At 45.8% G+C, this 27,974-nt stretch overlaps 1 protein-coding gene and 1 non-coding gene across 3 annotated transcripts; one reads left to right on the forward strand and one right to left on the reverse strand.

Annotated features, from left to right (window-relative positions):
- The first annotated feature begins 342 nt into the window (after nt 1-342).
- VXN (vexin) lies at nt 343-27,974 on the forward strand. Of its 2 annotated transcripts, XM_025393460.1 has the most exons (7): nt 343-879; nt 5,126-5,181; nt 7,541-7,597; nt 14,835-14,988; nt 19,573-19,634; nt 23,002-23,099; nt 25,350-27,974. In XM_025393460.1, exons 1-7 carry the CDS (start codon nt 810-812, stop codon nt 25,531-25,533), a joined length of 681 nt encoding a protein of 226 aa, XP_025249245.1. In that variant the 5' UTR covers nt 343-809; the 3' UTR covers nt 25,534-27,974. The 2 variants fall into 2 exon arrangements, with proteins under 2 accessions (XP_025249245.1, XP_025249246.1); XM_025393461.1 differs by lacking the exon at nt 7,541-7,597.
- On the reverse strand, nt 10,405-10,511 carry LOC112630816. The gene has a single exon (XR_003120953.1). It is a non-coding gene; the product is annotated as a U6 spliceosomal RNA (small nuclear RNA).

The following is a 27,974-nucleotide window of genomic DNA, read 5'->3' on the forward strand; positions in this document are numbered from 1 at the left end:
ATGATGTATGGGACAGTATATAACCTGTAACCTGTATATGTAGCACAATAGGGTTTATAAGATAATAAATATATTAGGATATATAGGGTAATACAAATATAACTTTCTATAATTGGCTTCTTGAGCATGGGGCACTGCCTGTTGCCATGTCTCTGTGAGCACCTAAGGGTTACACGCGGAGGTACCAAACACACGACCCTTGAGAAATGTCAGCCTTGTCATGTAGTGGCATGAGGGGAAAACAACTCTGGAGAAACAGTCCTTTTGTTTAAAATAGAAACTTCTAAGGGAGCCAAGTTAGCACATGACTGAATATCCCGTTCTCCTGGAGGGGAGAAAAAAAAAAACCCCTTCATTTCTGAAATGAGAAAGGGAATTGCTGGTACCAAAATTCACGTTTCCTTTTTGGTGGAAATTCTCCAGCCAAGCTTGGCGCTAACGGAGTAGGCGATTTCACTTCATCGTCACCTCACAAAAGACTTCCAAATTCACTGCGGCAGACACCGCAAAATAAAAATGTTAAATACATCCTAGCTGGGAGGGGATTGAAGCCTCCAGGCTCAATCAAAGGTTTGCAATAATAGGATTCATTTAAAAAAAAAAAAAAAAAAAAAAAAAAAAAAAAAAGGACAGATGGGTTTAGAAAATGTTGCAGTGAAGACTGGAACGAGATGAGCTCACAGCACCAGCCTGTCTTTTGTGGACCCGCACAATGATCCCTGAGCCAGACTGGATTAGGATGCCTCGCGACTAGGGGTCCAGAGACAGAGGCCTCCAGTTGCCAGGCACTTGAGGAAGAGGAGGCTGAAATGATGCATCAGATTTACAGCTGCAGTGACGAGAACATAGAAGTTTTCACCACCGTGATTCCTTCCAAGGGTGAGTGAAATTGCCCTTGACCGTTTCCTTAACGTGGCATATTAGGCAGGAGGGGAAGGACAGTCACATGCTGCCTTACTACGGTTTATCCTCAGGTCTCTGGGGTCTGACGGACTCTCTGTTTTGATGGTATTTGATTTTTTGAAGGAGGGAAAGAGGCACAAGGATAAACATCAATCACTGAGAAACAATCCATCAAGGGGAAGGCGAGAGCAGCTAAATACTCCCTGTTTCATTAAATTCAGGACCAGCAGTCCAGTACAACAATGGAAGTGACAGCAAGCCATTGCTGCGGACACAGGTGAAAACAAAATCCCGGGGCAGCTAGATAGAGACTTTCATTTTTTCCAGTGAGCAAGTGGGTTCTGAAATGAGAACAGCTGGCTTAAAAGTATGACTTCTAACTGTGCCATGCAATGTGCGGAGAAATACTCCCGGCGGCTGCTTGAAGTCCAATGAAGCAGAGAGCGCCCTGACCCTGGGCTGGCTTCTCCACAGAACCCAGGGCCACCTCGCAAACTTAACCTGCGACTAATGCTGCCAGAGAACGCGACACGAGAATCTTGACTTTATAAGCTCTTGTGGTCCTCAGTGAATGGCGTTAAGGGCTTTGTGTGAGGGTTCTGATGAGTCCAAGTGTCTGGTTCCTGGGCAGGCCCCTCACCCCCTCCTAAGCATGGCCCCCTCTCCTGCCGCCTCTGCTCTTTGCCTGCGCTCCTGTCTTGCCCCCTCCCATCCATCCCCATGACTCAGGCTTAGCCCCTGGTCTCATTGTCAGCCTTGAATGAAGTGGGCTGGGTGTTTGCTGGTGTTGTGAGTCCACATTCAAACAATTCCTTTCTTCCCCTGTGTCAGCCGCCGACAGGGCCATTGCACAGCAGGGGAGGGAGAGATTCCGTTTGGCCACAAAGAGACAGCCTGCAGGACATAAATTAAGCTTTAGACATTTACTGCCAGATCCAGAGAGAGGGAAAAGAGCTGGGAGTCTGCCGCCCACGTGCAGGAGTTGGAATTCCCTCTGGAAACTCTGCAAGTCCAAGTTGACCCTGGGAATCAGTAGTTTCGCTTTTGGGTGGAACTCCTCTTACCCCTGGATGTTCACAGTGGCATTGGTTCTAAGAGGGCACAACTGAAAATAACCTAAGTGTCCATGAAGAGGGGAATGGTTAAAATGTGGTGCCGTCATGCTATGGAATACTATACATTGTCAACAGGAATAAACTAGATGTATGCATATGAACATAGGTAGATCTAAGCATAATGCTGAGTGCCAAACACGCAGGCTGAAAAATTATATATGTATGATAGCATTTCTGTAAATTTGAAAATATAAACCAATACTATATATTGTTTATGGATATGTATCTACAGAAAAATACTAAAACATACACCAGAAAGATACAGATAAAATTAGTGATCTCAGTAGCCTTGGGAAGGTAGGGAAGGAGAATTAGGGAAGGGTAGAAAGAGAACCAAAACCTTGCCTCTGATTTTGTGTTTCTTGTATATGAGACGAAAACAAAGTGGAAGCAAATATGAAAATGTTACATGTGTTTATTTTCTATCATTCATTTCCCTTTACAAAATTTTTAAAGGGAGAAAAAGTGAAAGACCAAGTGGTTAAGGGACTGCTGCCACTTCTGCACTGTTTGACCTTGGGCAAGCTACTTAACCTCTCTGGGCCTGAGTTTCCACTGCTATAAATGGGAGAAACAACTTATCTTCCAGGATCATATGGGGAATAAATGAGTATGTATATAAAGCATTTAGAACAGTAGCTGGCATGTAGTTAGCACCATTAAATACATCACTTACAAAGTGATTTCCAATTTTATTTTGTATTTACAATAATCAACATGATCCGTCAAAGATAAATATGTAATCTTATCTTTTTTCCTTGTCATTTTCATTCATGGCCACCTCCTGGTATGAAACAAAGTATTCACTGGTATTCACGGTCATTTCACTGCTCAGGAAGCTGTTCTCTAGAAAAGGATTATGGCCATTTTGTATTAGATCATGGATGAATTAAGTCCACCTCTTCTCACTTCTTGCCTGGCCTCACTGGCCTTCTCCAAAGCCTCCAAACAGAGGGCTCTCCATGAGAGAAGACAGCGCTAGCAGGTCTTGAGTCACCACTCATGAGAGAGAGTGATAACTCTTCATTACATTCCATATCCCCTAAATGTACAAATAGAGTCGCTTGATTCTATCTAACAAGGGCTCCTCCCTGGTGTGCCATTTCCCAAAGGCTGCGGGTTAGCCATGCTTAAGGATGTTCAGTAACCAAACCTTCCCCAGTACAACCTCAGCAGTACAGGCAGTGCAGCCTGGTGGTTAGGAGCGTGGGCCTTGTTCCAACATCGACTGTGTGGCCCCTCTATCCCTCAGGCATCCCCATCTGTGCAGGGGAGTTCACAAAGAGTAGCTACCTTGCGAAGTTGCTGTAAAAGAGATAAACAAGCCATCACCCAGGGTAGTGCAACGTGAGCCATCATTACATTTATTGTTTTTGTATTACATCCCTCTTTCCAACACATACATACTGAGTTCAGCCCAATATCTACATACACATTTTTTTAACTGAGCCATCTTAAAACCTCCCCAAAATATGGCAATAGCAAATATTATGTTGCTTCTTAAGTATTTTGAAAGGCACAGGACATAGACCAATCCTGTAACTGAGAACATGTGTGTGGTTTTACTTTCTTGAAAGGATGAGAGCCCTTTAAGGGAAAGATTTCATCAGCACAATTCACAGTAACTACAATAGATAAACGTTGTGGTTTTATGAAAAAGTTGTGCCAGAAGTTATTTCAGTGGATTTAACTCTGGGTGAACAACACCATAGCATTCAAAATAATTCATTTGGGATAAGCAACAATGGGGAAGGGGTGGTGAGGGGAATTGGGGAACAGCAGGAGGAAACGTGGAATGTTCCAGAAAGAGAAATCTTAACAGAATGCTATCATCTGTAGCCATCACCTACTCCTCCCACCTGCCCTCATCTTGCAGAAAAAAGAGGAAAATCATAACTACCTCTGATTCCTGGGAATTCATTCCTCATCAGGTGCTAGACCAAGGATTTTTTAAGGATGAGTTCCTTGAATCTTTGCCATAGCCTTCTGAGGTAGGTGCCATTATGATCCCTGCCTTGAAGGGAGGAAAGTGCGACAGAGAGAGAGAGAGATTGAGAGAGAGAGAGATTTAACCAAGTCGCATAGCTGGTAACTGGCAAAGCATCAAGTTCAGATTCACACCAAGCCAAGGGAGGGAGCCAGGAGCTCTGGCTGCTAACCAGCATTCGTTTCTGCAGGCTTCTCAGGCTTTGCAGAAGATAACAAGGCCAGCACTCGTCTGTCACTCATCTGATATTTGACACGAAGTCATTTCTGTTCTAAGCCGGGCAGGGACATGGTGGGATTTAAGTTGTAGGTGGATCATCCTAGCAGCAACATGGAAAACAGATGCCTGGTGTCTCCATTTTCAACAAAATCCACACCTTTTCCCAACCAAGTAACATTTTTAATGGTTGATTTCTTTAAGTAGTTTTATAATTCTGGTAAAATATGCATAACAAAATGTACCATTTTAAAAACTATTTTAAGTGTACAGGTCAGTGGCATTAAGTCTATTCACATTGTTATGCAACCATCACCCCCATCCATCCTATCGCTTCTTCATTATCCCAAACTAAAACTCTGAACCCATTGAACACTAACTCATTCCCCCACTCTTCCAGCCACTGGTAACCACCATCCTACTTTCTGTCTCTACAAATTTGGTTTTTTGTCCTTTTGTTTGTTTTTCTGTCTCTATAAATTTGACTACTCTAGGAACCCCATATTAAGAGGAATCGTAGACTATGTGACCTTTTGTGTCCGGCTTATTTCACTTAGTGCCATGTGTTCAAGGTTCATCCATGTGTAGCATGGATCAGAATTCCATTCCTTTTCAAGGCTGAGTAATATTCCATCACATATAGACACCATATTTTGTTTATTCATTCATCTGTTGGTGGACATTTGGGTTGTTCCCAAACTTCAGCTCTTGTGAGTAATGCAGCTATGAACTCTGTACTCAAGCCAAGTAACATCTTCGATCGCAATGACCCTGTCTCTTTTTCCCATCTCCTCCTCTATGCCCCTGCCTCGCCAGAGATTCAAGCCTTCTTAGTGTTGTTACTATAGCTATGTCAGCCTCGCTGGTGTTGTCTAAAACCATTTCTTTCTCTCTGTCTTTGCAGTATCCAGTCCAGCCAGAAGAAGAGCCAAAAGCTCTCAACACCTCTTGACCAAGAATGTAAGGAAACTTTAGTTTTGATGCTGTTTGGTTGACTTTCATTTAAAAAGCAATGCCAGGCTTCTTCACTCTCCCTCCCCAGCTCTCAGTGGCCAGGAGGGTTTCAGTGTTCCGTGTGGTGGGTGCTGCACTCTCTGCTCTCCACTTAACCAAAATAATTGACAAATGTCAACCAGACACTGAGTGACCCAGAACTGGACCTCTTATTCTGCCATTTTCTCCAGGCACAGAGAGTAAGCCTTGTTTTATGCACACATTTTTTTTTCTTGTTTAAACAGAGTCCATGATATGGACATAGCATTCCTGATCTAGGTGTTTTCCTATTGTTGGCATTCATAATGTTCCATTTTTTTTTAACTATTATTAATAGCACATCAATGAATGTATTTATATAAAATACTATTCTTTTTTTTTTTTTTTTGAGACGGAGTCTCGCTCTGTCACCAGGCTGGAGTGCAGTGGCGCAATCTCGGCTCACTGCTACCTCCGCCGCCTCCAGGGTTCAAGGGATTCCCCTGTCTCAGCCTCCCAAGTAGCTGGGACCACAGGCGCATGTTAGCACACCCGGCTAATTTTTTGTATTTTAGTAGAGACGGGGTTTCACCATGTTGGCCGGGATGGTCTTGCTCTCCTGACCTCATGATCCACCTGCCTTGGCCTCCCAAAGTGCTGGGATTATAGGCATGAACCACTGTACCTGGCCAAAATACTATTCTTTTGGATTAATTCCTCAGAGCATAGGCCTCAAAGTAGAATAAACAGGTAAAAGGATAAGAACAATTTCATCCATCCATCCACTCCTTCATCAAATATTTGCATTCCTACTGTGTGTGACGAACATTGTGCTAGATGTAGAGAATTGTGATTTGCTCAAACTAGTTCTTTTTACAGTTTTGTCACATACTGTCAGGAATTCTGAACAACTGGGGGGTTTCCAGTAGTGCTTGTCCATTTACCACCAACATCACCAGCATTGGCTTTCCTCTTTTTGTATTATGTTTTGCTGCTTTAACATGCGTATGCATTACTCTAAAATTAGCTTACATGTCTTTAGAGCCTAATAATGCTGTGCAATTCCCATTTTATATATAAATGTCTTTACATAAAAACTGTCAATACATCTTTGTGCTTTAAAGTTGAAACTGAATTGTCTCCTCTTGGTTGTACTGGAGTTTCTATTTCTATGACAATTTTTCCTTTTTTTTTTTTTTTCTTGAGACAGAGTCTTGCTCTGTCGCCCAGGCTGGAGTGCAGTGGCTGGATCTCGGCTCACTGCAAGCTCTGCCTCCTGGGTTCATGCCATTCTCCTGCCTCAGCCTCCCGAGTAGCTGGGACTATAGGCGCCCGCCACCTCGCCCGGCTAGTTTTTTTGTATTTTTATAGTAGAGACGGGGTTTCACCGTGTTAGCCAGGACGGTCTCGATCTCCTGACCTCGTGATCTGCCCGTCTTGGCCTCCCAAAGTGCTGGGATTACAGGCTTGAGCCACCGCGCCCGGTCGACAATTTTTCATAGGATAGCCTTTGAATTTTTGAAGTATCTCAATTTTCAAAAGCCTATTCTCCGTTAAAAATGTTTTTCGACTGGGCACTGTGGCTCACACCTATAATCCCAGCATTTTGGGAGGTTGAAGCAGGAGGTTAGCTAGAGCCCAAGAATTCGAGGCCAGCCTGGGCAACATAATGAGACCCCGACTCTACAAAAAAAGTCAAAAAATTATCCAGGCGGCCAGGTGCAGTGGCTCAGGCCTGTAATCCCAGCACTTTGGGATGCCGAGGTGGGCGGATCACCCGAGGTCAGGAGTTCAAGCACAGCCTGGCCAACATGGAGAAACCCCATCTCTACCAAAAATACAAAAATTAGTTGGGCATGGTGGCGCATACCTGTAATCCCAGCTACTCAGGAGGCTGAGGCAGGAGAATTGCTTGAACCTGAGAGGCAGAGGTTGCAGTGAGCCAAGATCGTGCCACTGCATTCCAGCCTGGGCAACAGAGCAGCTCCATCTCAAAAAAAAAAAAAAATTAGCCAGGCATGGTGCTATGCTCCTGTTGTCCTAGCTACTTGGGAGGCTGAAATTGAAGGATCATGTGAGCCGGGGAGTTCAAGGCTACAGTAAGCCATGGTCATGCTACTGTACTCCAGCCTGGGCAAACAGTGAGATCCTGCCTCAAAAAAAAAAAAAAAAAATTAATGTCCTTTGAATGAGATGGAGTTTTACTAGCTGTTGTTTGTATATAACATGTACATATACTATACATGTAAATATATACATGTATATAAATGTATTACCTTTTTATATCCAAAAGCAGTATATGCTATATAAAATTTTATACAATACAGTAGTCCCCCCTTATCTGCAGGAAATATGTTCCAAAACCTCTAGTGGATGCCTGAAACCATGGATAGTACTAAACCCTGTATCACTATGTCCTTTAAATCTAATAACCGGGATGGCTACTAAGTGACTAACAAGTGGAGGTTGTCCACAGAATGGAGACCCTGGACAAAGAGATGATTCATGCCCCAGGAGGGGCCATGTGGATTGGTGTGAGATTTCATCACACTTTTCCAAATGGTGCAAAATTTAAAACCTATGGAATATTTCTGGAATTTTCTGTTTAATATTTTCAGACTCTACTTGACCAAGGGTAACTGAAACCATAGATGAAAGGGGACTACTGTATACTATCAGCAAATCCTGAGAAGCTACAGAAGAGAGGGGTTAGATATGTAGACTTCAGAGTCAGATGGCCTGGGTTTAAATCCCAGTTCTATCCATTTCTAGCTATGCGACCCTGAGCAAGTTGCTTAGCTATTGTGGAACTCAACTTCCTTAGCATTAAAATAAGGATAATAAGAGAACATATCTCAAGAACCATGGAAAGGAGCAAATGATTTTTTTTTCTTCTGCAACAAAAGCCACATTTATTTTTTTTAATTTTTTTCTCATTTTTTGGCAAATGATTTAATGCATATAAAATGTTTAGTCCAGAGCCTGACACATATAAGCATTCAATAAGTTTTGGGCATTTTTTTTTTTTTTTTTTTGAGACAGGGTCTCACTCTGTCGCCCAGGCTGGAGTGCAATGGCATGGTCTTAGCTCACCACAGTCTTGACCCCCTTGGGCTCAAGTGATCCTCCCTTCTTAGCCTCCCGAGTATCTGGGACTGCAGGCATGGGCCACCACACCCAGCTAATTTTTGTACTTTTAGTAGAGACAGGATTTCACTATGTCACCCAGTCTAGTCTCAATCTCTTGGACTCAAGCAATCCCCCCGCCTCGGCCTCCTCCCAAAGTGCTGAAATTTACAGGTGTAAGCCACAGTGCCCAGCCAGTTTTTTGTTTGTTTGGTTGGTTGGTTGGTTTTGGTTTTTTGTTGTTGTTGTTTTGTTTTGTTTTGTCTTGAGACAGAGTCTCACTCTGTTGCCCAGGCTGGAGGGCAGTGGCACCATGTCGGCTCACTGAAACCTCTGTCTCCTGGGTTCAAGCAATTCTTCTGCCTCAGCCTCCTGAGTAGCTGGGATTAGAGGCACCCACCACCATGCCCAGCTATTTTTAAAAATATTTTTAGTAGAGATGGAGTTTCACCATGCTGGCCAGACTGGTCTTGAACTCCTGGCCTCAGGTGATCTGCCCACCTCGGCCTCCCAAAGTGCTGGGATTACAGGCGTGAGCCACTACGCCCTGCCCAGGTTTTTGTTTTTTTTTTTTAAGTGAAAACTTTCCATATACTAAACTATATTATGCCTTATTATCTGATAATGTACTGCTTTGCAATTTGCTTCTTTCTCTTAATAAATCTTGAATATCTTTCTATGCCAATTCATCCGTATAGCTTTACCTTATTCTTTTTTTATATACACAAACATTTTTAAATCTTTATTTATTATTATTACTATTATTATTTTTGATAGGGTTTTGTCATGTTGCCCAGGCTGGTGTTGAACTCTTGGACTCAAGCAAACCTAGTGTCTCAGCCTCCCAAAGTGCTGAGATTACAGGCCTGACCCACTATGCCTGGCCTACCTCATTCTTTATAGCGGCTGTATAATACAACATTGTATGAATGCGCTATAATTTGTTTTACCCAAACCAAACCTGAAGTTTTCTAGATTCATTATTTAACCAAATTATCAATAAATAGGGTTCCCCATTTTTTTCTATTAAATAATGCCACAACAAATTCTTGAACATATTTTTATGTTCTTAAATGATTCTGAGGATAAATTTATAGATATGAAAATCCTAGGCCAAAGGAGATAAACATTGAAACAATTTTATAGCCATTGACAAATTCCTAGCAATTACGTTTTAAAACAGCTTTTCCAGAACAGCTGAGCCTATACTGTGTGGCATCAATGTTGTTAGTCTTTGACAATCAGATAGGTAAACATATCCTGTTTAATTTGTACTTCTATAATTATTGATGTGATTCTTTGTCTTTTCATAGATGTATTGATCATTTCAACATTTTTTTCCCTACAGGTTTCTTACTCATGTCTTTTGACTATATTTCTCTCAGTTATATGCCTTTTCCTTATTTTAGATTTAGGGGGTATGTGCGCAGGTTTTTTACATAAGTATATTGCATGATGCTGAGATTTGGGCTTCTAATGATAGCATCGCCTAAGTAGTGAACATAATACCCAATAGGTAGTGTTTCCACCCTTTCCCCCTTCCCTTTCTCCTCCTTTTTGGAGTTCCCAGTGTCTATTAGTTCCATCTTTGTGTCTGCGTGTACCCAATATTTAGCTCCCACTTAAAAGTGAGAGCATGCAGTATATAGTTTTCAGTTTCTGTGTTATTTTGCTTAGGATAATATCCTCCAGCTGCATTGCATCCATGTTGATGCAAAGGATGTGATTTTTTGTTTGTTTTATTGGTTTTTTTGTTTTGTTTTTTTGTTTTTGAGAGACAGTCTCACTCCGTTGCCCAGGCAGGAGTGCAATGGCGTGATCTCAGCTCACTGCAACCTCCACCTCCTAGGTTCAAGCGATTCTCCTGCCTCAGACTCTGAGTAGCTGGGACTACATGTGCCCGCCATCATGCCTGGCTAATTTTTTTTGTATTTTTAGTAGAGATGGGGTTTCACCATGTTGGTCAGGCTGGTCCCAAACTCCTGACCTCAAATGATCTGCCCGCCTCGACCTCCCAGAGTGCTGGGGTTACAGGTGTGAGCCACCATGCCCAGCCAATTTTGTTCTTTTTTATGGCCGTGTAGTAAAAATATGGAATACTTCATGAATTTGCGTGTTACCCTTGCACAGTGGCCATGGTACTCTTCTCTGTATCATTTCCATTTTAGTGTATGTGTTGCTGAAGCAAGCACTATATGCCTTTTTCAAGAACCTGTTGTATGTTAAGAAAGAGAAGGGTTTCTAATGGATGGAAAATTTGATTGTAGGGAAACTGATTCTGATCCTTCTCATGGTCCCTGAAAATTCAATCCCAAAGTCTAGAAGGAAAATGCTCCCAACTTTCAAGGAGCAGTGGGTGAGGTATTCCCAAAAATTGAAAGAGAAGGAGTTGTCCGTGGGTAATTTGGAGTTTAAGGAAGTTTCACCACAGATCTTTCAGTCTTTTGGTCAAGAAGTTTGGCTCTTGTCTTCCCATATTCAGTCTTCCTCCAGGTGGACAGCGCAGGAGTGCTCTCTGGCCTTTTGCACTTTCCTCTGAATTTCTGATTTCCCCTAACAGTTAGCTTAGCCCAGCCTCTGCTTGTAAAACTCAGCCCCAGTCATACAGACCATTCAAATTAGAAGACAGGCAATGTCTCTTAGTCCACCTCCTCCTTTTGCAGATGGGAAAAGTGAATCCCAAAAAGGAAAGAATTGTCTCTGGTCTCTTGTGTCCCTAACCAACTGATCCTTGGCTTCCCTTTGAGTCTTTGTCTTCTCCAACTTGGTGATCTAAAAGCAACTGTGACTGGTTATCTTGATGAGGAAAATAATTCTTATTTTGCAACTGTACCCATATTTACAACTTCCTATGGCCTCAAATTTGTATTTGTGTCCCTTCTCATCCCTTAGACTACCATGTGGATGGATGTCAGGTTCCTTCTTCTCAAATATCTCTTTCCTCCCCAAGCGATACTTAATGTCAGCTTTCCTTCCTCTCTCACTCTTCTTGAATTGTATTTCTTCCAAATTCAAGGCAAAGCCTCACACTGTTCCTTCTCTAGACGGTCTCTCCAGTCTTTAATTTGTTTAATTCTTAGACAATTTTATTGACATTTTGATCATCCTGATGCCCACTATCATAGGAGTAGCTCAAGGGGATAAACTTACACAAAGATGTGGGTCAGTTAAGCCTTCTGGCATGGAGCGACGACGATGGAGATTTGTGGCCCCTTCAGAATAAGCAGGCGGTCAGCCATCAGAAAAGATGGATAAATGAGATTGCAAAGGTCACATTCTTCCCAGATTTCAAGCTTGTGAGGAGAAATATTTGTGGGGTTCTCCTGATTTTTTGAAATGCACAGAGTGCCGGGCACGGTGGCTCGCACCCATAATCCCAGCACTTTGGGAGGCCGAGGCAGGTGGATCACCTGATATCGGAGTTCGAGCTCAGCCTGACCAACATGGTGAAACCCCGTCTCTACTAAAAATACAAAAATTAGCCGGGCATGGTGGCACGTGCCTGTAGTCCCAGCTACTTGAGAGGCTGAGGCAGGAGAATTGCTTGAACCCAGGAGGTGGAGGTTGCAGTGAGCCGAGATCATGCCACACTGTACTCCAGCCTGGGTGACAGAGTGAGACTCCGTCTCAAAATTAAAAAAAAAAAGAAAGAAAGAAAGAAAGAAAAAGAAAAGAAATGCACAGAGCAACCAATTGCACTTGCACTTGAAAATTCCTATCTGGATGTAGGCCCTTTCTTTTTTTTTTAAGACAGGGTCTCACTCTGTCCCCCAGGCTGGAATGCAGTGGGATGGTCAGAGCTCACTACAGCCCCAACCTCCTGGGCTCAGGCGATCCTCCCATTTCAGCCTCCCAAGTAGGTGAGACCACAGGCACGTGGCACCACACCCAGCTCATTTTTGTGTTTTTTTTTTTTGTAGAGACAGGGTTTTGCCATGTTGCCCAGGTCTTGAACTCCTGGGCTCAAGCCATCTGCCACCTCATCCTCCCAGAGTGCTGGGATTACAGGCATGAGCCACTGCGCCCAGCCTGAATGTAGGCACTTCTATGGGTTTACCAAGAACACGCACTTAGGAGGCATGAAACCATGGTTCTCATCTTGGCTCTGTCCCTTACAGTTCTGTGGTCTTGAGTAAAACACATGGCGTCTCTTGGCCTCAGTTTCCCTATGTATAAAATTAGGCTAGAATTGGGCTAGAACATTTCTGTGGATCCCCTCAGCCCCAAAGCATTGTGATTCTCTATTATCTCGATCTTCTTGACTGTCTTTCTAACTGCCTATCAGCAATCTAGGCAACAAATAAGCAGAAGTGTGAATCAAAGATGTCAGCAGATGGGATCCTGAGGCTTGTGTGTTAGCTCGTGTCTTCTGCTTTTCCTACCTTGACCTCTCTATGACCAGCAAGGGAGTATTACTTTATTGTGGTAACGCTTGTTACTCTAGTACATTCCCCGACTTCAGCTAACAGTTTGCTGGCCGAGAAAAGGAAACTTTCAGCATTCAACCCTTATCTCTCCTCCTCCCTGCTCATTAACATCCCATACTACCATCCTAATTCTCTAATCTTGCTCCTAAACTCAGGATGCTAAAAAGCCTCCTCTCAGACCAGTGTGTTCTAAGACCACCAGCAGCAAACTCAGACTGTGTCCTATAGACCAGAAAATAAACCAGGCTGCCAGGAGCCTTTCAGGAGGCCACATGCATCCATTTAGCTGTCTGTTTCCTGGGACGGGCCTAACCCACTGAGCTGCAGCCATCTCAGAGCCTCTGTTACTGTGGAAAATGAGAACCAAGTATCAGGCCCAGCTAAGAAACAGGAAGGCTCAGAGCTGGGCCCTTCTCCTCTTTCCTTTCCTGCTACTGGCATGCTTTGGTGGGCTGGAGGAGGCACGTCCCCAGTCGCAACCTGGGAAATAGCTGGCCTCCTTGCCAGCCCCAGGAAACCTCCTACATCCATCTGGCTGCTGGGCTGAGCAGCTAATGTCACTCCACTCTCTCCCTCCCCATTCTCCCTCCCCACCATGCAGAGAAGAGATGGGGAGGTGGTGGTTCTTGTTCCTGAAAGCAAACATTTGTCTCCCTTTCAGAGGAGGAAATGTTGGAAGACAGCGGCAGTCTTCCTGTGGACTCCAGGCTTCACATCCTGCCTTACTTCCTCCTTCTACAAAGTGGGTCTGAGAACTCTGCAGCAGTCCTCACTCCTCCTCTCTGAGAGCGATGCTGAGAGAATGAAAATAAAATCAGGAACAGCTGTGATGAAAGGGCTGCCCACCTCCCCCAACCCCCAGAATGAATGACCCAGTGTCCTGCCTATATATAAATATGCAGGATCAGAGCCCAAACTACCAAGATTCCCCTTCACGACTCTCCATAGTAAGATAAAATGGCTACTATTTGTCTCAAGTTTTTACACTTAAATTATCTCAATGATTTAAGTATTTTTATTACATTCTTTTCCAAAAAAAAAAATACCGGCCGGGCATGGTGGCTCACGCCTGTAATCCCAACACTTTGGGAGGCCAAGGCAGGCAGATCATGAGGTCAGGAGATCGAGATCATCCTGGCTAACACAGTGAAACCCCGTCTCCACTAAAAATATAAAAAATTAGCCAGGCGTGGTGGCGGGCACCTGTAGTCCCAGCTACTCGGGAGGCTGAGGCAGGAGAATGGCGTGAACCTGGGAGGCGGAGCTGGCAATGAGCTGAGATCACACCACTGCACTCCAGACTGGGTGACAGAGTGAGACTCCACCTCAAAAAAAAAAAAAAAAAAAAAGTAAGGCCCATTTTGGTGGACTCTAACGGAGTAACTTCCCAATATAACTACTCAGCAGGTAGTGATGACTGAAAACATTTTAGCTTTGGGCCCTTTGTTCTGGCTTATCAAGATTTCCATGCACAGAACCACACCCAGTGGAAATTCATCTCCCAGCTCCACCCTGACCCAGGCACTCTGGTCTGGGAAGTGGGGGTGCGGGTAGGAGAGCACCCCGTGCCCCCTGCTCCATTTTGCCAGCAGCTTCTTTCTTTTTAAAAATCTGAGACTAAGTTGGGCCTGAGCCCTCTCCCTAGGTCTTCGCTCTGCTAGAGCATCCAAAAAGTTGTCCTCTGCATGAACAAGGGTGTTGTCCACTCAGCTACAAAGACTGGAAGACCTCGATCTCCAGAACTGCCCTCGTTTCAAGGCCTGTCCTATTGTCAAAACATGTCAGGCGACGGGGCAGCTGACCTGCCCAGATCTCTGGCCTGATGGCCCAGGCTCCTAACTCTGTGAAGAGCTTGCTGTTGAGGAACACCCCTGCCCCCTCCAGAACCCTCATTTGCTTGCACCATGGCACCATTTGGCAGTCTGAAGTCAAATAAAGCAGCCACTTCTGGCCGGTTTCCTGCCCAGGTTTTGTCGCTGCTACTAGAATTCACTGGAGTCAGGAAGGATCAAGAAACTCCATCTGCAAAGCTCCCGCCCTGGGGCCCGAGCAGAGGAGTGGGCTAACCGCGCTTCCCCCGCCCGGCAGGTGGTGATCGAGTCGGACCTGTACACGCATCAGCCCCTGGAGCTGCTGCCCCACCGCGGAGACCGCAGGGACCCGGGCGACGGCCGCAGGTTCGGGAGGCTCCAGACCGCGCGGCCGCCCACAGCCCACCCCACCAAAACCTCTGCCAGACCCGGTACGTGAGTCCCGGCCCCAGCTTCCCGCACCTCCCTGGGCGCGGGGACCCACTCAGAGCCACCCACACGCCCAGGTCAGGGCAGCGTTGGCGGTGGCTGCGGCCTCAGTCGCGCCAGGTGACCAAGCACCTGTGCTTTCCCAAGTAAATGCTGTTTCCACCACAAAAGCACCTGCTGTCAGGCCTTACCTTAGCCCCACACATCTTCTACCTATAAAACAATCACTCCTAGGTGTACGTAATGAGTAAATACTTTTTTTCTTTTTTTCGTTTGAGACAGGGTCTCACTGTGTTGCCCAGGCTCAGGTACAATGGCAGCAATCACAGCTCACTGCCCTGGGCTCAAGCCTTCCTCCCGCCTCAGCCTCCCTGGGACTACAGGTGCACAGCCACCATGCCCAACTAATTTTTTTTATCTTTAAAAGACAGGGTCTTGCTATATTGCCCAGGCTGGTCTCGAGCTCCTGAATGCAAGTGATCCACTGGCTAAGGCCTCCCAAAGTGCTGGGATTATAAGCATGACCCACTGAGATGGGCCCTTATCTACCATCTTGCTCCACAGGAGGCGCTACTGTATTCTAGAGATAGTGTAAATCAGAATGCTCTGGGGGAGAGAAAATCATGACCCATGAAGCAAAGGAGGCTCACATAATTTATTTAACACACACACACACACACACACACACACAGAGAGAGAGAGCGAGAGAGAATGTGTGTGTGTGTGTGTGTGTGTGTAAAATTGTACAGGCTCTTCATAAACTGCCATCATAAAATCTTACCATTCTAAATTTGAATGACCCAAACAACAATCTATAACAAGAATGTAGGAGTAAGTTTGTCTTGAAAACTGGAAACATTATAGTGTTACCTTAGATACTTTTTTTTTTTTTTAATGGCTTCCACCCCAAGCAGCTAACCAGGAATCTGCCTTTAGCCCACCCAAGTCTATGATGGTATTTTGCCTTTAATTGCTGGTTTAGGTTATTTCTGTTATGCCCACAACCTAAAGTTATTCATATTTTAACTCCAAAAATACACAATAGAAAGTCCAGAGTGTCCTTCGGAAAGCCTTTGGGCGTTGGCAATTTTGTATATTACAAGAACTGAAATAAGACTCTACTGAGTATAGTCCCTTCCATCTTTGAGTTTTCCCTTTGTAGATGCTAAACCAGGCCACCAAGATTTCTTTGATTGCTAAGAACCTAATCCTGCTCCTCTGATCCTTTGCATAAGAACTCATACATCAAGCTATATTCTCTATTAAGTGGTTACATACACGTATATGTATGCAGAGTTTGAAAGCATTAGGAAAACCACAATCTGCCTTGCAAATTAAGACGAGATAGATTTTTCTCTGTGTCTATATATAGGTGGGTGGGTGGGTGGGTGCATGTGTGTGTGGAAAGAAGAAGAGACAGAATATTTATCTTTTCTATAAAATCATAAAGTGAGTTTAGAGCTATGCTTCTCAAGTTTTAATATGCAAAAGAATCACCTAGGAATCTTGTTTTTATGCAGATTCAAATATAGTAGGACTGGGTAGGCCCCAAGATTTTATGTTTCTAACAAGCTTCCAGATGCTGCTGCTCTGGGCACAACATATTGAGCAGCAAGGATTTAGAGATGATCTAATGCATAGTTCTCAAAGTGGAGTCCCGGGAGCAGCAGCAGCAGTCCCTGGAAAATTGTTGGAAATGCAAATTTTATGGAATTAGAAACTCCAGGTTTAGGGCACATTAATCTGTGTTTTAACAACCCTCTCCCCACCACCCTTCACTGCCCCCGCCCCACGTGATTGTAATGCACCCTGAATGTAGAGAGCCTCTGATTTACTGCAATTGCCCTTCTGCCAATTTCCAGAAGAAACTGAAACCATAGAAACTGTTTGACCTACCCAAGGTCGAACTGCTTGTAAGCAACAGAGCCAAGATTAAATCTCAGGTCTTTTGATTCCCTAGCTAGTGCCTCTTCGTCACAGGGAATGTCTTTCCAACTGTCTAGTTTTAGGGATCACTTTCATTCCTTTCTAAGTAGTTTGTAGAAGCTTGAGCTGCCTGAGTCAGTCTTTTATTCTAAAAGACAAGAGCAATAAGTTATGATATGGAGAGAATCTGCCCAGCACGTGACAGTCAGCTCATGCAGGAAATATGCCAGTGAGGTTTCAAAAAAAAAAAAAAGAGAGAGAGAGAGAGACTGGGCTGGGGATTGGTTCAATCCCTTCACCTCCTCCAATCTGATAGATTCCAGAGTGGGTGGGAGGGAGGGAATGTTTCTGAGTCAAAGCCAGACCATCCTCCTGTCAAGAAAGGTGCCTGTCTCCAGGGAGCTCAGATTTTGGAACTGCTTTTTTCCTGAGCCATAGACGGCACCTGGACGCAGTAGCTTTCTCACCTGGGAGAAAGATGCTCCGGGTAATCTTGGGAATTGTAGGAACTCTGAATGCAGAGACCTGACTGAGAAACTCTCAGGTGCCTGGAAATGGGGCAGTCCCCAGGCCTGGGCCTGGGAGAATTAGCTGCCTCCAGGACTTCTTCTGAGATGTCCTCAGGCACCTCAGAACCAACTTGTTCAAGTCTTTCCTCCTTTCTCAGTGGGGGCTATTATCCTTCATCCCAGCAAGTCCCCAGGATGTTTTCCCTAATGCCACCTTGTCCTCCCCACCCCTTCGACATGAAACACTGACAGCATCAACTCCTAGGTATTTCTCTCCTAGCCCTCTTGATACCTACCTCGAGCTACCCTGGCTCCCCCTCCCTTCATCTCGACTGTGTAGAGAACGTCATCAGTGAAGGGCCCAGCCTCCAGCCCCTCCCACCAGGCTACCAGAGAGGTCCACTTGAGAGCAGAAGTCTGCCCCTGTGCGCCCTCAGCTTTAAGTACTGTGTCCGCTCCTGGCCTCTGCCCTCCAGACCACACTGACCTCTCCAAGGCTACCTCCTATGACACCCCTGTCCTCACCGTTCTATCATGTAGAACAGCCCTGAGCCATGGAGTAGTTCTGTGACAGCTCCATGATATCCTGCTTCCCAGGACTTTCCCTGACACTGTTCTCTCTGCAGATTGCCTTCCCTGTGTCTCTCTACCTCGCAAATTCCGCTTTCTCCTAGCCAGGGTAGAGGGTCCCTCAGTCAAGCCTCCTTAACCCTGAAAGACCACCCAAAGTCAGTTCGCTACTCCCTAAATCACCCTTACCTGGCTTTATCATAACTGTTATGTATCTCTAAAGCCTCGTTTCCTTGACTGGAAAGTACAGACTAGTCCAGACCAGCCTGGGCGACATGGCGAAACCCTATCTCCACAAACAAAAATTAGCCAGGCGTGGTGGTGTGCACCTGTGGTCCCAGCTACTCTAGAAGCTGAGGTAGGAGAATTGATTGAGCCCAGGAGGTCAAGGCTGCAGTGAGCTAGAGATTGCGCATGCCACTGCACTCCAGCCTGGATGACAGAGTGAGACCCTGTCTCAAAAGAAAAGAAAAGAAAGGCTGTGGTGAGGATTAAATGAGATAATACTTTTACAGTTTATGTTCAGCACAGTGCCTGGTGTACAGACAAAAATGTGAGCTGCTATTATTATTAGTTGCGCCAGGGCTCCATTCATTATGGTTTAATCTTGGTAGTCTTGTAATACTTGATTTCATTTGCATTAAGGTATTTTCTTGTGGGAGGGGAGTTATTTCTAGATTCTGTAGTACAGTCAGATGGGGCTTGTCCTGGGACACCTGCCCCAGAGACCTGTGCTGAAAGCCAGCTTTCCCCTGTGTTTTGTCAGCTACCTCAGCTCAACACCTGAATCCTCAGAAGCTTCAGGGCAAAACCTACTCAGAATTAGGTTGGGGCATCAGGAATAAAGGCATTACAAAGAAGGTTCTCCAAGGTTCTCCACCCATACCTCTCATAAAGCCAGCGTCCCACGATTCTGATCTGATACACTCCGGTCCTTCCATGTTATGCGGCTGCACTCCCTTCCCAGCACGCGCGTGAAGTGTTCTCTGCCCATTTTCAGAGGGGTATCCAGAGCACCATGTTAAATAACTGATCCCAGCGATAAAGACTTAACTCTGAGAACCTCTTTAACGTCTTGTGATCTGAGGCCTTGGGAAGGAAGGAAGAGCTGAAGGCACATTCTGAGCACCTACTGCATGCAGACATAGTGCTAAATGATCCACACGTGTGATCTTATTTTTAAATAGACTTTAATTGTACAGCAGTTTCAGGTATACAGCAAAATTGAGCTGAAGGTAGAGGTTTCCCATATACCTCCTGCCCCCCCACACAAGCACAGCCTCCCCACACACACAAGCACAGCCTCTACCCATCAACAGCCTCCACCAGAGGGATATGTTTGTTACAGTTAATGAACGTACATAGACACACTGATCTTATTTAGGCCTTAGTTCCAGCTCCCCTAGAAGAGTGACAGTTGCCTCATGGCCTGACCCTCCTGCCTGGTTTTGCTGCTTGGTACAAAGGCCTTTAGAAATTCCCTGCCATGGCTGATTGGCTAACAAGGTAATTGATGCAGAGCCAGGGGGAGGCAGAACACAGAGTACCACTGAGTAATATCTCCTCTGTTCAATGTTGCAGTGGGGATTTCTGAACCCAAAACATCAAATCTGTGTGGGAATCGAGCATATGGAAAATCTCTGGTAAGTAGAATAAGCCTGCTTAGTTGTATCTGTTGTGCATTAAGCTTCTGGTCATGTCTAATTCTCCTGTGCCATGAAGAGAGACTCAGTGTTCTTTGTTCCAGGCCTGAGGATTATTAGAAAAACATAACTGGCTGTTCTTTGCTCCTAAAAGCTCTCAGTTGGCTCTAATTTGTGCCCTTGTGGAACATCCCTGGCTGCTTCTCTCTTTCTTGTAAGAAATTCAGCTCTTAGGCAAACAAAAGAAGTTATTATCCAATAGACATCTTACACATGGTGGGGGTGGGGGCGGGATGGGCTGGTTTCTATCACAGGACCCTGCCAGGTAGAAATGCCTGACTAATTCCCAAGCACAGTCACAGGGGAAAAGAGATATGAGGTTGTCACGTGCTATGAAACACCAGACACCACTGTCTTAGTTAGCACAGGCTGCTGTAAGAAAATACCATAGACTGGATGGCTAAAACAACAACTGCTCACAGTTCAGGAGGCTGGGAAGTCCAAGATCAAGATGCCAGCAGACTCAGTATCTGGTGAGGGCTTTCTTTCTGGCTTGCAGATGGCCACCTTCTCACTGTGGGTTCACATGGCCTTCCCTCTGTGCATGTGGGGAGAGGGAGATCCCTGACATCTCTTCCTTTTCTTATAAGGGCACTGATCCTATCATAGGATCTCTACCTTCACGACCTCATCTAAACCTAATCACCTCCCAAAGCCCCTGCTCACAATACCATCACATCTAGGACTAGGGCTTCAACACCTTGTGGGGAGGTCCGGACCCACTCAGACTGGTCTGAGTCAGGCCAAAATGACCAAGCTTTTATGTTCCCTTCTCACTCCATCAAGGCATGTGGGCTGTGCCAGGAAGGGTGTAACCTTGACAAGGTGGCCCTCTACAGCCAAGCCCACCTGAAGGAATTAAGAGCTTTCTGCTACCCACCCTGCTGTCCTCCCTCCCACAGCTGGGCAGCTGTCCTTCCTTGAAGGAGATGGAGTGGCACATCTCCAGGCCTATCAGTACATCTCTCTCATCTCTAGGCATGAATGTTGGGTTCCCTCTTGGTTAGCAGAGTCAGCAGTGGCTGGAAGTGAGGTCAGCTCAGGCATCCTAGACTCTTTGAATATCCGCTCTCAAGATCCGTAGGTGGTGCAATGTGAGAACGAGAAGAGACCCAAGTTATTGTGCCAGGCCCTCATGGTCACAAACAAATTGGACAGAGATTGCTTCGCTCCTGGTCTGGGCAGGAGATCTAATCCAGGGAATCTCATTTAGGTTATTGCTATTCTAGGAAAACCACACACAGGGCTGTTTCCTCTTCCCAACCTGGTACTCAGGGGAAACCAGGAGGTCTGGGCGGTTGACGTCGAGGGAAGATTATCAAGCTGTGACAGTTCCAACAGCTGCCCTCACCTGAGCCAGACAAAAAGCAAGGTCAAGAGGAGGCAGGTAGCCATGATCTTGGGCTGACTGGCCCCAGCCCTTAAGCTGGCCTCAGACAGTGTCCTTGGCAGAAAGGCAGTGACAGCAGGAGTCCAGAGGATGCTGGGAGGGTATAGGGTGGTGATGGGGATATAGTTACAAAGGGAGGGAATAACAATGAAGAGGAAGAGGCCAGGCACAGTGGCTCACACCTGTAATCCCAGCACTTTGGGAGGCGGAGGCAGGTGGTCACCTGAGATCAAGAGTTTGAGACCAGCCTGGCCAACATGGCGAAACCCTATCTCTACTAAAAATACAAAAATTAGCCAGGCGTGGTGAGCCATGCCTGTAATCGCAGCTACTTGGGGGGCTGAGGCAGGAGAATCACTTGAACCTGGGAGGCAGAGTTGGCAGTGAGCCAAAATCTGCCACTGCACTCCAGCCTGGACAACATGAGTGAAACTCAGTTTCAAAAAAAAAAAAAGAATGAAGAGGAAGAGGAGGCAGCACAACAGACCCTTCCTCGGGCCTGGAGACAGTTGGGGCTGGGGTCCCACAGCTTATCAGACATCCGTGACCCCAGCATGGGAGAGCAATCCAGGGCTCACACAGCTAAATCCCAGTCAGTGCTGAAGTGTGCTGGGTGAGACTGGCCTAAGGACAGGGGAAAAGAGTGGGAACAAGGCCTTTCACCCAGAGATGAGGGGTGTGGGAGTTCACCGGCCCATGGCTTAACGGGAAGGAAGCGTTCAGATGGACACCAGGTGGCAGCAGCTCTGCCCGCAGTCAGCCAGCTTGGGGCAGGAGGAGGGATGAAGAAAGTGCCCTTGACCGGGAATTTCCCAGCGATTTTAGGAATGTGGTGACTTGAAGCCTTGGATAGGGCTTAGGGGGAAGAACACAGCACAGAGTGTGTCTATTGTCCAAGCGGCCTCTGGACTTAGCCCTAGTTAGGCCACTGGTTAATTTTCAGTTAACTCTCTATGTTCCTGAGTACTTGTCCACTCTTTGGGACGGGTGAGGAGGGCTGCCAAGTAGTCCAGTCCCAGACCCTGCTACCCACATAGACACTCAGTGCTGTGGGGATCTGAGGACAGAGAAAGATCACCGTGGGCCACCAGCCTCAGGGAAGGCTTCCTGGAGGAAGCAGCCTTGAAGGGGAGACAGATGAGGCCTAGAGCCAGAGGGTGAAGGAGGAGGTGCCGCTGTGTGAGCATCAGAGAAGGGAGCACCTGCTGCTGGCAGTGGAGCTACTGACACACACAGGGACCAATGGGAGGCCGAGCTGCATAGATGAGGACGTCCTGTGCTGAGGAGCCTGGAGGAACAGCTGCAGAGTCGATCTGCCCTGCAAGGTGGTTGGGTGGGGGGGGGGGTGACTTATGCTTCTAGAGCCCAAGGAGGGGCATGAGGAATGTGGTGGATCTGCTTGGAAGCAAGGAGGTCCGAGGTCACCGTCGCTTGAAGGCTGCAGCAGAGGAAACGGAGAGGCTGGGCTGGCCCTACCCTACGCAGCCTAATCAAAGCAAGAATCTGCAGAATTTAGTAACAAATTGGACACCAGTGATGATGGAAGTGTGAGGGTGGCAGTTGCCACATAAGACTGAGCTGCGCTGTCTCCAGTTTCTTGTTTCTCTCTCCTGAGTTTCTCTAGGTCAGTGGCTCAAAGTGGAGTCCCAGGACTAGCAGCACCAGCAGCATCTGGGGAATTGTTAGCAATGCAGATTCTCAGGCCCACAGCAGACCCACGGACTCGGAAGCTGGGGTGGTGGGGCCCGGCACTGTTTATCAAGCCCTCCCAGGCAGTCCCACACCTGCTGAATGATGAGGACTATGCCCGGGCGGTGGTGGTTCCATTCAGTCATCCCCACTTGCAGACGGCCTCAGTCAGGGCCAGAGTGGGAAGGCAGATGCATCCTCACACTCCCTCCCGCTTCCTCATGGCAGATTCCGCCAGTGCCCCGGATCTCAGTGAAAACTCCGACCTCTGCCTCGTTGGAGGCGACAGTCATGGGCACAGAGAAGGGAGCTGTTCTGATGAGAGGGTAAGTGCTGCGTCTCTGGCCCCACCGCCTGTGGCCTCCCACTGTCCTGATCCTTCCTTCCCCAGAAGAGCACCAGGCCGCCTGGCTGACAGACCCTGGAGAGGCTGACACAAACCCATGCCAGCTGCAAGTTACCTTTTAATGAGGCCAATAATCCTGGGTCTCTGCAGTGCCTCATCAACTGTTTCCGTAGGATTAAATGGGAGAGTTTTTCATGGTTTCCACTTCATTAACGCCACTCTTTAGGCTTGGAGAAGTCATTTGGGAGGTTTTTTGGTTAATTAGATGAATGTAATCACGAGCCATATTCAGAACCTCCCATAAGCATGTGGGCATCAGAAATGTCTCATGAGTAAGTTCAGGGTCCCCTGCCCACCAGTTAAGAAGTGTGTCAAGTACAGAGGTTTCAAACCACACTTGCAACTGAAGTGTGACTACTCGCTTTCATCCAGAACCGGCAGCTAGGGAGGCAGGAGTGGATAACCCCAACACCCCTCAGTGACACTGCCTTCTGCCTTGCACCAAGACAGTGAGTCTTCAACTCGATTCAGCACATACCTGTATGCCCCGGACTACGTCCTCCACACTACAGGCATTTCAGGGTGGCGAAGGGTTAGGTTCTTTTCTCAGATCTGCTTTCTAGCCTGGAACTGCCACCGACCCACCATGACTTCAGGCAAGTTATTCAGCCTTCCTGTCCCCATCCGTTCAAAAACAAAAACGTAAAACAGGAATCACAGGGAGTACCCATCTTAGGGGCTTGTGGTGAGAATTAATTTTTTGGTTTTTGTTTTGTTTTGTTTTGTTTTGAGAGGGAGTCTCGCTCTGTCACCAGGCTGGAGTGCAGTGGCGCAATTTTGGCTCACTGCAACCTCCGCCTCCGGTATTCAAGCAATTCTCCAGCCTCAGCCTCCCAAGTAGCTGGGACTACAGATGGCCACCACCATGCCCAGACAATTTTTGTATTTTTAGTAGAGATGGGTTTTCGCCACGTTGGCCAGGCTGGTCTCAAACTCCTGACCTCAAGTGATCCACCTGCCTTGATCTCCCAAAGTGCTGGAATTACAGGCATGAGCCTCCGCACCCGGCCTGAGAATTGAAAGAGATAATGTGTGGAGAGCTTAGTACAAGCTGTTGTCAACGTGTTTCAGGAAATTCATCTAGTAGTTGGGAAGCCATGCACCTGGGAACATGTTGGATGCACGCAGGTGGGGCTGCAGACTACACCGTCAGCCTGAGCACTGCACACTTTGAAAGCAATGGGAGGTCAGAGCAAGAACAGGCTAGTGAGGAGCACATCTGAGTGACAGAAGGTTGGCTAGAAAGAATTATAAAAACCAAGTCATGTGTCACTCAATGTATGGGGACTTAATTGGAGAAAACAAAAAAATTTTTTCTTTGATTCTATTATATCCAATAAATATCCAAAAAGATTGGATCATATTTATTTTATCTTAATGAGGTACAATATTTAAGTGGCAACGACTGTTGCTGACTGCTGGTGTAAACAAGCAAAAACTTCACTGTGCCGTGACAGAGGCCACCCTTTCAGTCCACATGGCTGCATTGCAAAGGGTTCTAAATGGCTCCCTTCTCTCTAAACTCAATCATTGTCATTTCAAGTTGTTCCTGGACCCTGGTTGCAGAAAAGAAAAGTAAGGCCACCATTTCTTTCACCTAAGGGGAGAAGGGTGTAGGGAATGAACACATATTGAGGCCCACAATGTGCCAGATGCTTCACTCTCTCATTTTCCTCCTCCAAAAAGCCCCTTGAGTTAGATGAGATTATCCCCATTTTGCACATGAAGAAATTGAGGCTGGTAAAGGTTAAGTCGCTTGCCTGAGGTCACACAGCAGATGAGAAGCAGGAACCCATCCCAGACTTCATGCTTTTTCAATAACTGCTGCTTGGGGACCTGTCCTTTCCAGCAAGTTTGTTCACATAGAGGCTGGAGAGGTAGGGATGAAGAGCCTTTGGCAAGACCAGACCCAGAGCAGGGGGACAGGAGCAGAACTTGAAATCCTTGAACCAGTGTGTCCAGGGCCACCTCCTCCATTCACACCATGGGAAGCTTTCCCCAGGAGAAGCCGTTCCTGTGAGGGTCCCTACAGTGACCTTACAGCTATGTGGATCCTGGTCACAGAGGAGGAGCAGAGGAGATAGAGCTCTGGCCACTCTTCTCTAGGGCAAAAATGAAGTCTGGCTTGTGAGCGGACCACCGTCCCCACCCACTCCTGGCTTTTCTTTAGATCCAGACATCTCAAGAAGATGACTGAAGAGTATCCAGCCCTTCCCCAAGGAGTGGAAGCCTCTCTACCACTGACGGGCAGTGCTTCCTGCGGGGTCCCCGGCATCCTCCGGAAAATGTGGACAAGGCACAAGAAGAAGTCTGAATATGTGGGAGCCACCAACAGCGCCTTTGAGGCCGACTAAAGGTGACCCTCTTCAGGTGCCCTGTTTTGGCCGAGGTTCCCTGAACAAGAGGAAAACACTTCAGGATTGGAACTGAGCCACACACACCTCTGCTAGTAGCTGGTCCAAACCCATTATCCTCCCTCACTCATTGATCACCCTGGGATAGAGCACAGAAAGAAATGTCCCTCGAAGGCAAAATATAAAACTGTCCCTTCTTAGAACTGCTAAAGCCATTGGTCTGAAAGTGACTTTGGGAGGTCATAAAGTTGGTATCTCTATCTTTAAGCAAAAAATTAAACTTTCTCAGCTCATTTTAAAGACCTCCAAGGAAGGAAAAAAGCAATTCCTCTGTCTTCCTTGTGAGCTGCTCTAAAGTGTGTGATTTTCTAGTGTAAATTGACTTTGAGGCACTTGTAAACACAATGGTTCTTACTGTTTCCATTACTGCATTTACTTCACCTTGACAAGGTACAAGTTTCAAGGACAAAGCACTATATATTAAGTTAGTAGTTCTAATATCCACTTGAGAGTATATTCGAGGTTGATTTTCATGGCCATTTGGCATGATTGCATGAACTCTCTATTCTTTTATGTGCAGTTTTTCTATAGAAAAACATTAAAAGTTAAATGTTGACTGCTAATGTTTTCTGAAGTGGCATAGTCTAGTAGAATCAATAATCCCTTGCTTTGGTATAATAATTTGAACTTTTGAAAGTGCTTTCTCATCCATTATCTCTTATCTTCACAAAACCCCTGTGGAAGAAAGCACAATTATTCCCAATCTGCAGAGGGGGAAATGGAGGCCTTTGGAGGTTACGGGACCAGATACCAGATAGTGGAACCAGACACCAGGTCCTCAACTTCTCTCCAGGGGACTACCTGCTTTGCCTACTCTCTAGCAACTGATTTGGGGAAATTTTAAAATGGTGAGAGAGTGTGTCTCTGGGGGCAACCATTGAAGGGAAGACTGATAATGTTGGAACAAGTAAGGGATTTGAATGAAATACATTATTATATCTTATATGTTAGCTTGAACCAGAAAAAGTTGCCATTTTTGTAGGTCAAAAACAAGCATCAATTTCATATGGTTCAACCTCATATATGATACTATGCTTTTGTTCTATCCATGAAAATGTCATCGTCAATTCCATTGTCAACATTAGTAGCCTTAAAACTATAACATAATAATAATGATGATAATGATAATTATAGCTATCATCTATTAAATGCCTACTATGTTTCAGGCATGATACTAGGCAATTTACATGTATCATCCCAATCTTTCTAACAATTCTATTAGGTGGCCCTATCCATTTAATGGATGCCAATTCAAAGAAGTTAAATGATTAGACTAAGGCACCTAACTCATGTGAGTGTCAGGCTTCAATGCCTGTGTTAGAGCTACTCCTTCACACAAAATAGTTCAGAACATAGAGAAGGACCAAGGTTAATAAATGATTTTCATCCCAAACACTAAACATGATTGATGGGTAGAGGCTGCCCGAAGTGCTGTGTAGAGATGGAATCTGAGATAGAAGAATGCAGTGGTCAATTAGTAATGCTTGCCCATGGAGGGATTAGTTGACACATGCCTTGTATATTTGTCATCTGTGGCCTAAACTCTGCCCCCAAAGGTTTGTTTTCTAATTCTGAGGTTTAAATTAATCTAGCTCACTTAATGAAACCAGAGATCCTATGGTAAATTCAGCCTAAGACAGTGCTGGAAATTGCCATATGTTGGTACAAAGAAGTGTTTGGCCACATTACAGGTCTCAGACTCAACTGCTATGTGTGACTGCTGCTCTGTGCCTATGCATGCTTTTTTGCTGAGTTCCCTGTTTCCATATCTCCAGGTGAACCATAAGAAGGCAGAGGGTGGCTGAGAAGCCTGGGCTTCTGGGATTCCACCTTGCATTCTCTGCTCTTCTCTTGTTTTAGACTCTGAACACCTGATCCTCATACCTGAACGTGATTTGGAGACTTGGGCATCAAGTGCTCTTTTAAGAGGGGGCTGTCCCAAAGGACTGTTCAATAATCTTATTCAATAGAGATGTTGGAGTCCAGAACCAAGTTAGGGAGCAAACCAGTAACCTATGCTGGTCGTAACAGAGGATCCTACAATGATGTTTGTTTTTAAGACAGGATCTTGCTATGTTGCCCAGACTGGTCTCAAACTCCTGGGTTCAAGGCATCCATCCTCCCACCTCAGTCTCCTGAAAGCTGGGATGACAGGTACATGCCACCACACCTAGCTCCTTACAACCATTTATTTTAATTTATTTCATTTATAACTGATATCTTTCATTTGTATGTGGCGGCTAGAGATTTATATAGGATGGAAGTAATTTATTTTTAATTTAAATATTTCATGTTGAACTGTTTGCCTTGTATAGAACATTTTATTTGGCCAATTCAAATAAAAATAAAATCTGCTTTGTTTGTGACATTAATGCACCACC

This window comes from Theropithecus gelada, chromosome 8, assembly GCF_003255815.1.
Source record: "Theropithecus gelada isolate Dixy chromosome 8, Tgel_1.0, whole genome shotgun sequence".
In the NCBI taxonomy this organism is placed as follows: Eukaryota; Metazoa; Chordata; class Mammalia; order Primates; family Cercopithecidae; genus Theropithecus; species Theropithecus gelada.

Excerpts from the sequence above, each read along its gene's own strand:
- VXN (XM_025393460.1), top strand. The coding sequence starts at position 810 with ATGATGCATCAGATTTACAGCTGCAGTGACGAGAACATAGAAGTTTTC. Across the intron at positions 19,635-23,001 it reads GAGCATATGGAAAATCTCTG|ATTCCGCCAGTGCCCCGGAT; the intron begins GTAAGTAGAATA and ends TCCTCATGGCAG. Across the intron at positions 23,100-25,349 it reads GGAGCTGTTCTGATGAGAGG|ATCCAGACATCTCAAGAAGA; the intron begins GTAAGTGCTGCG and ends GCTTTTCTTTAG.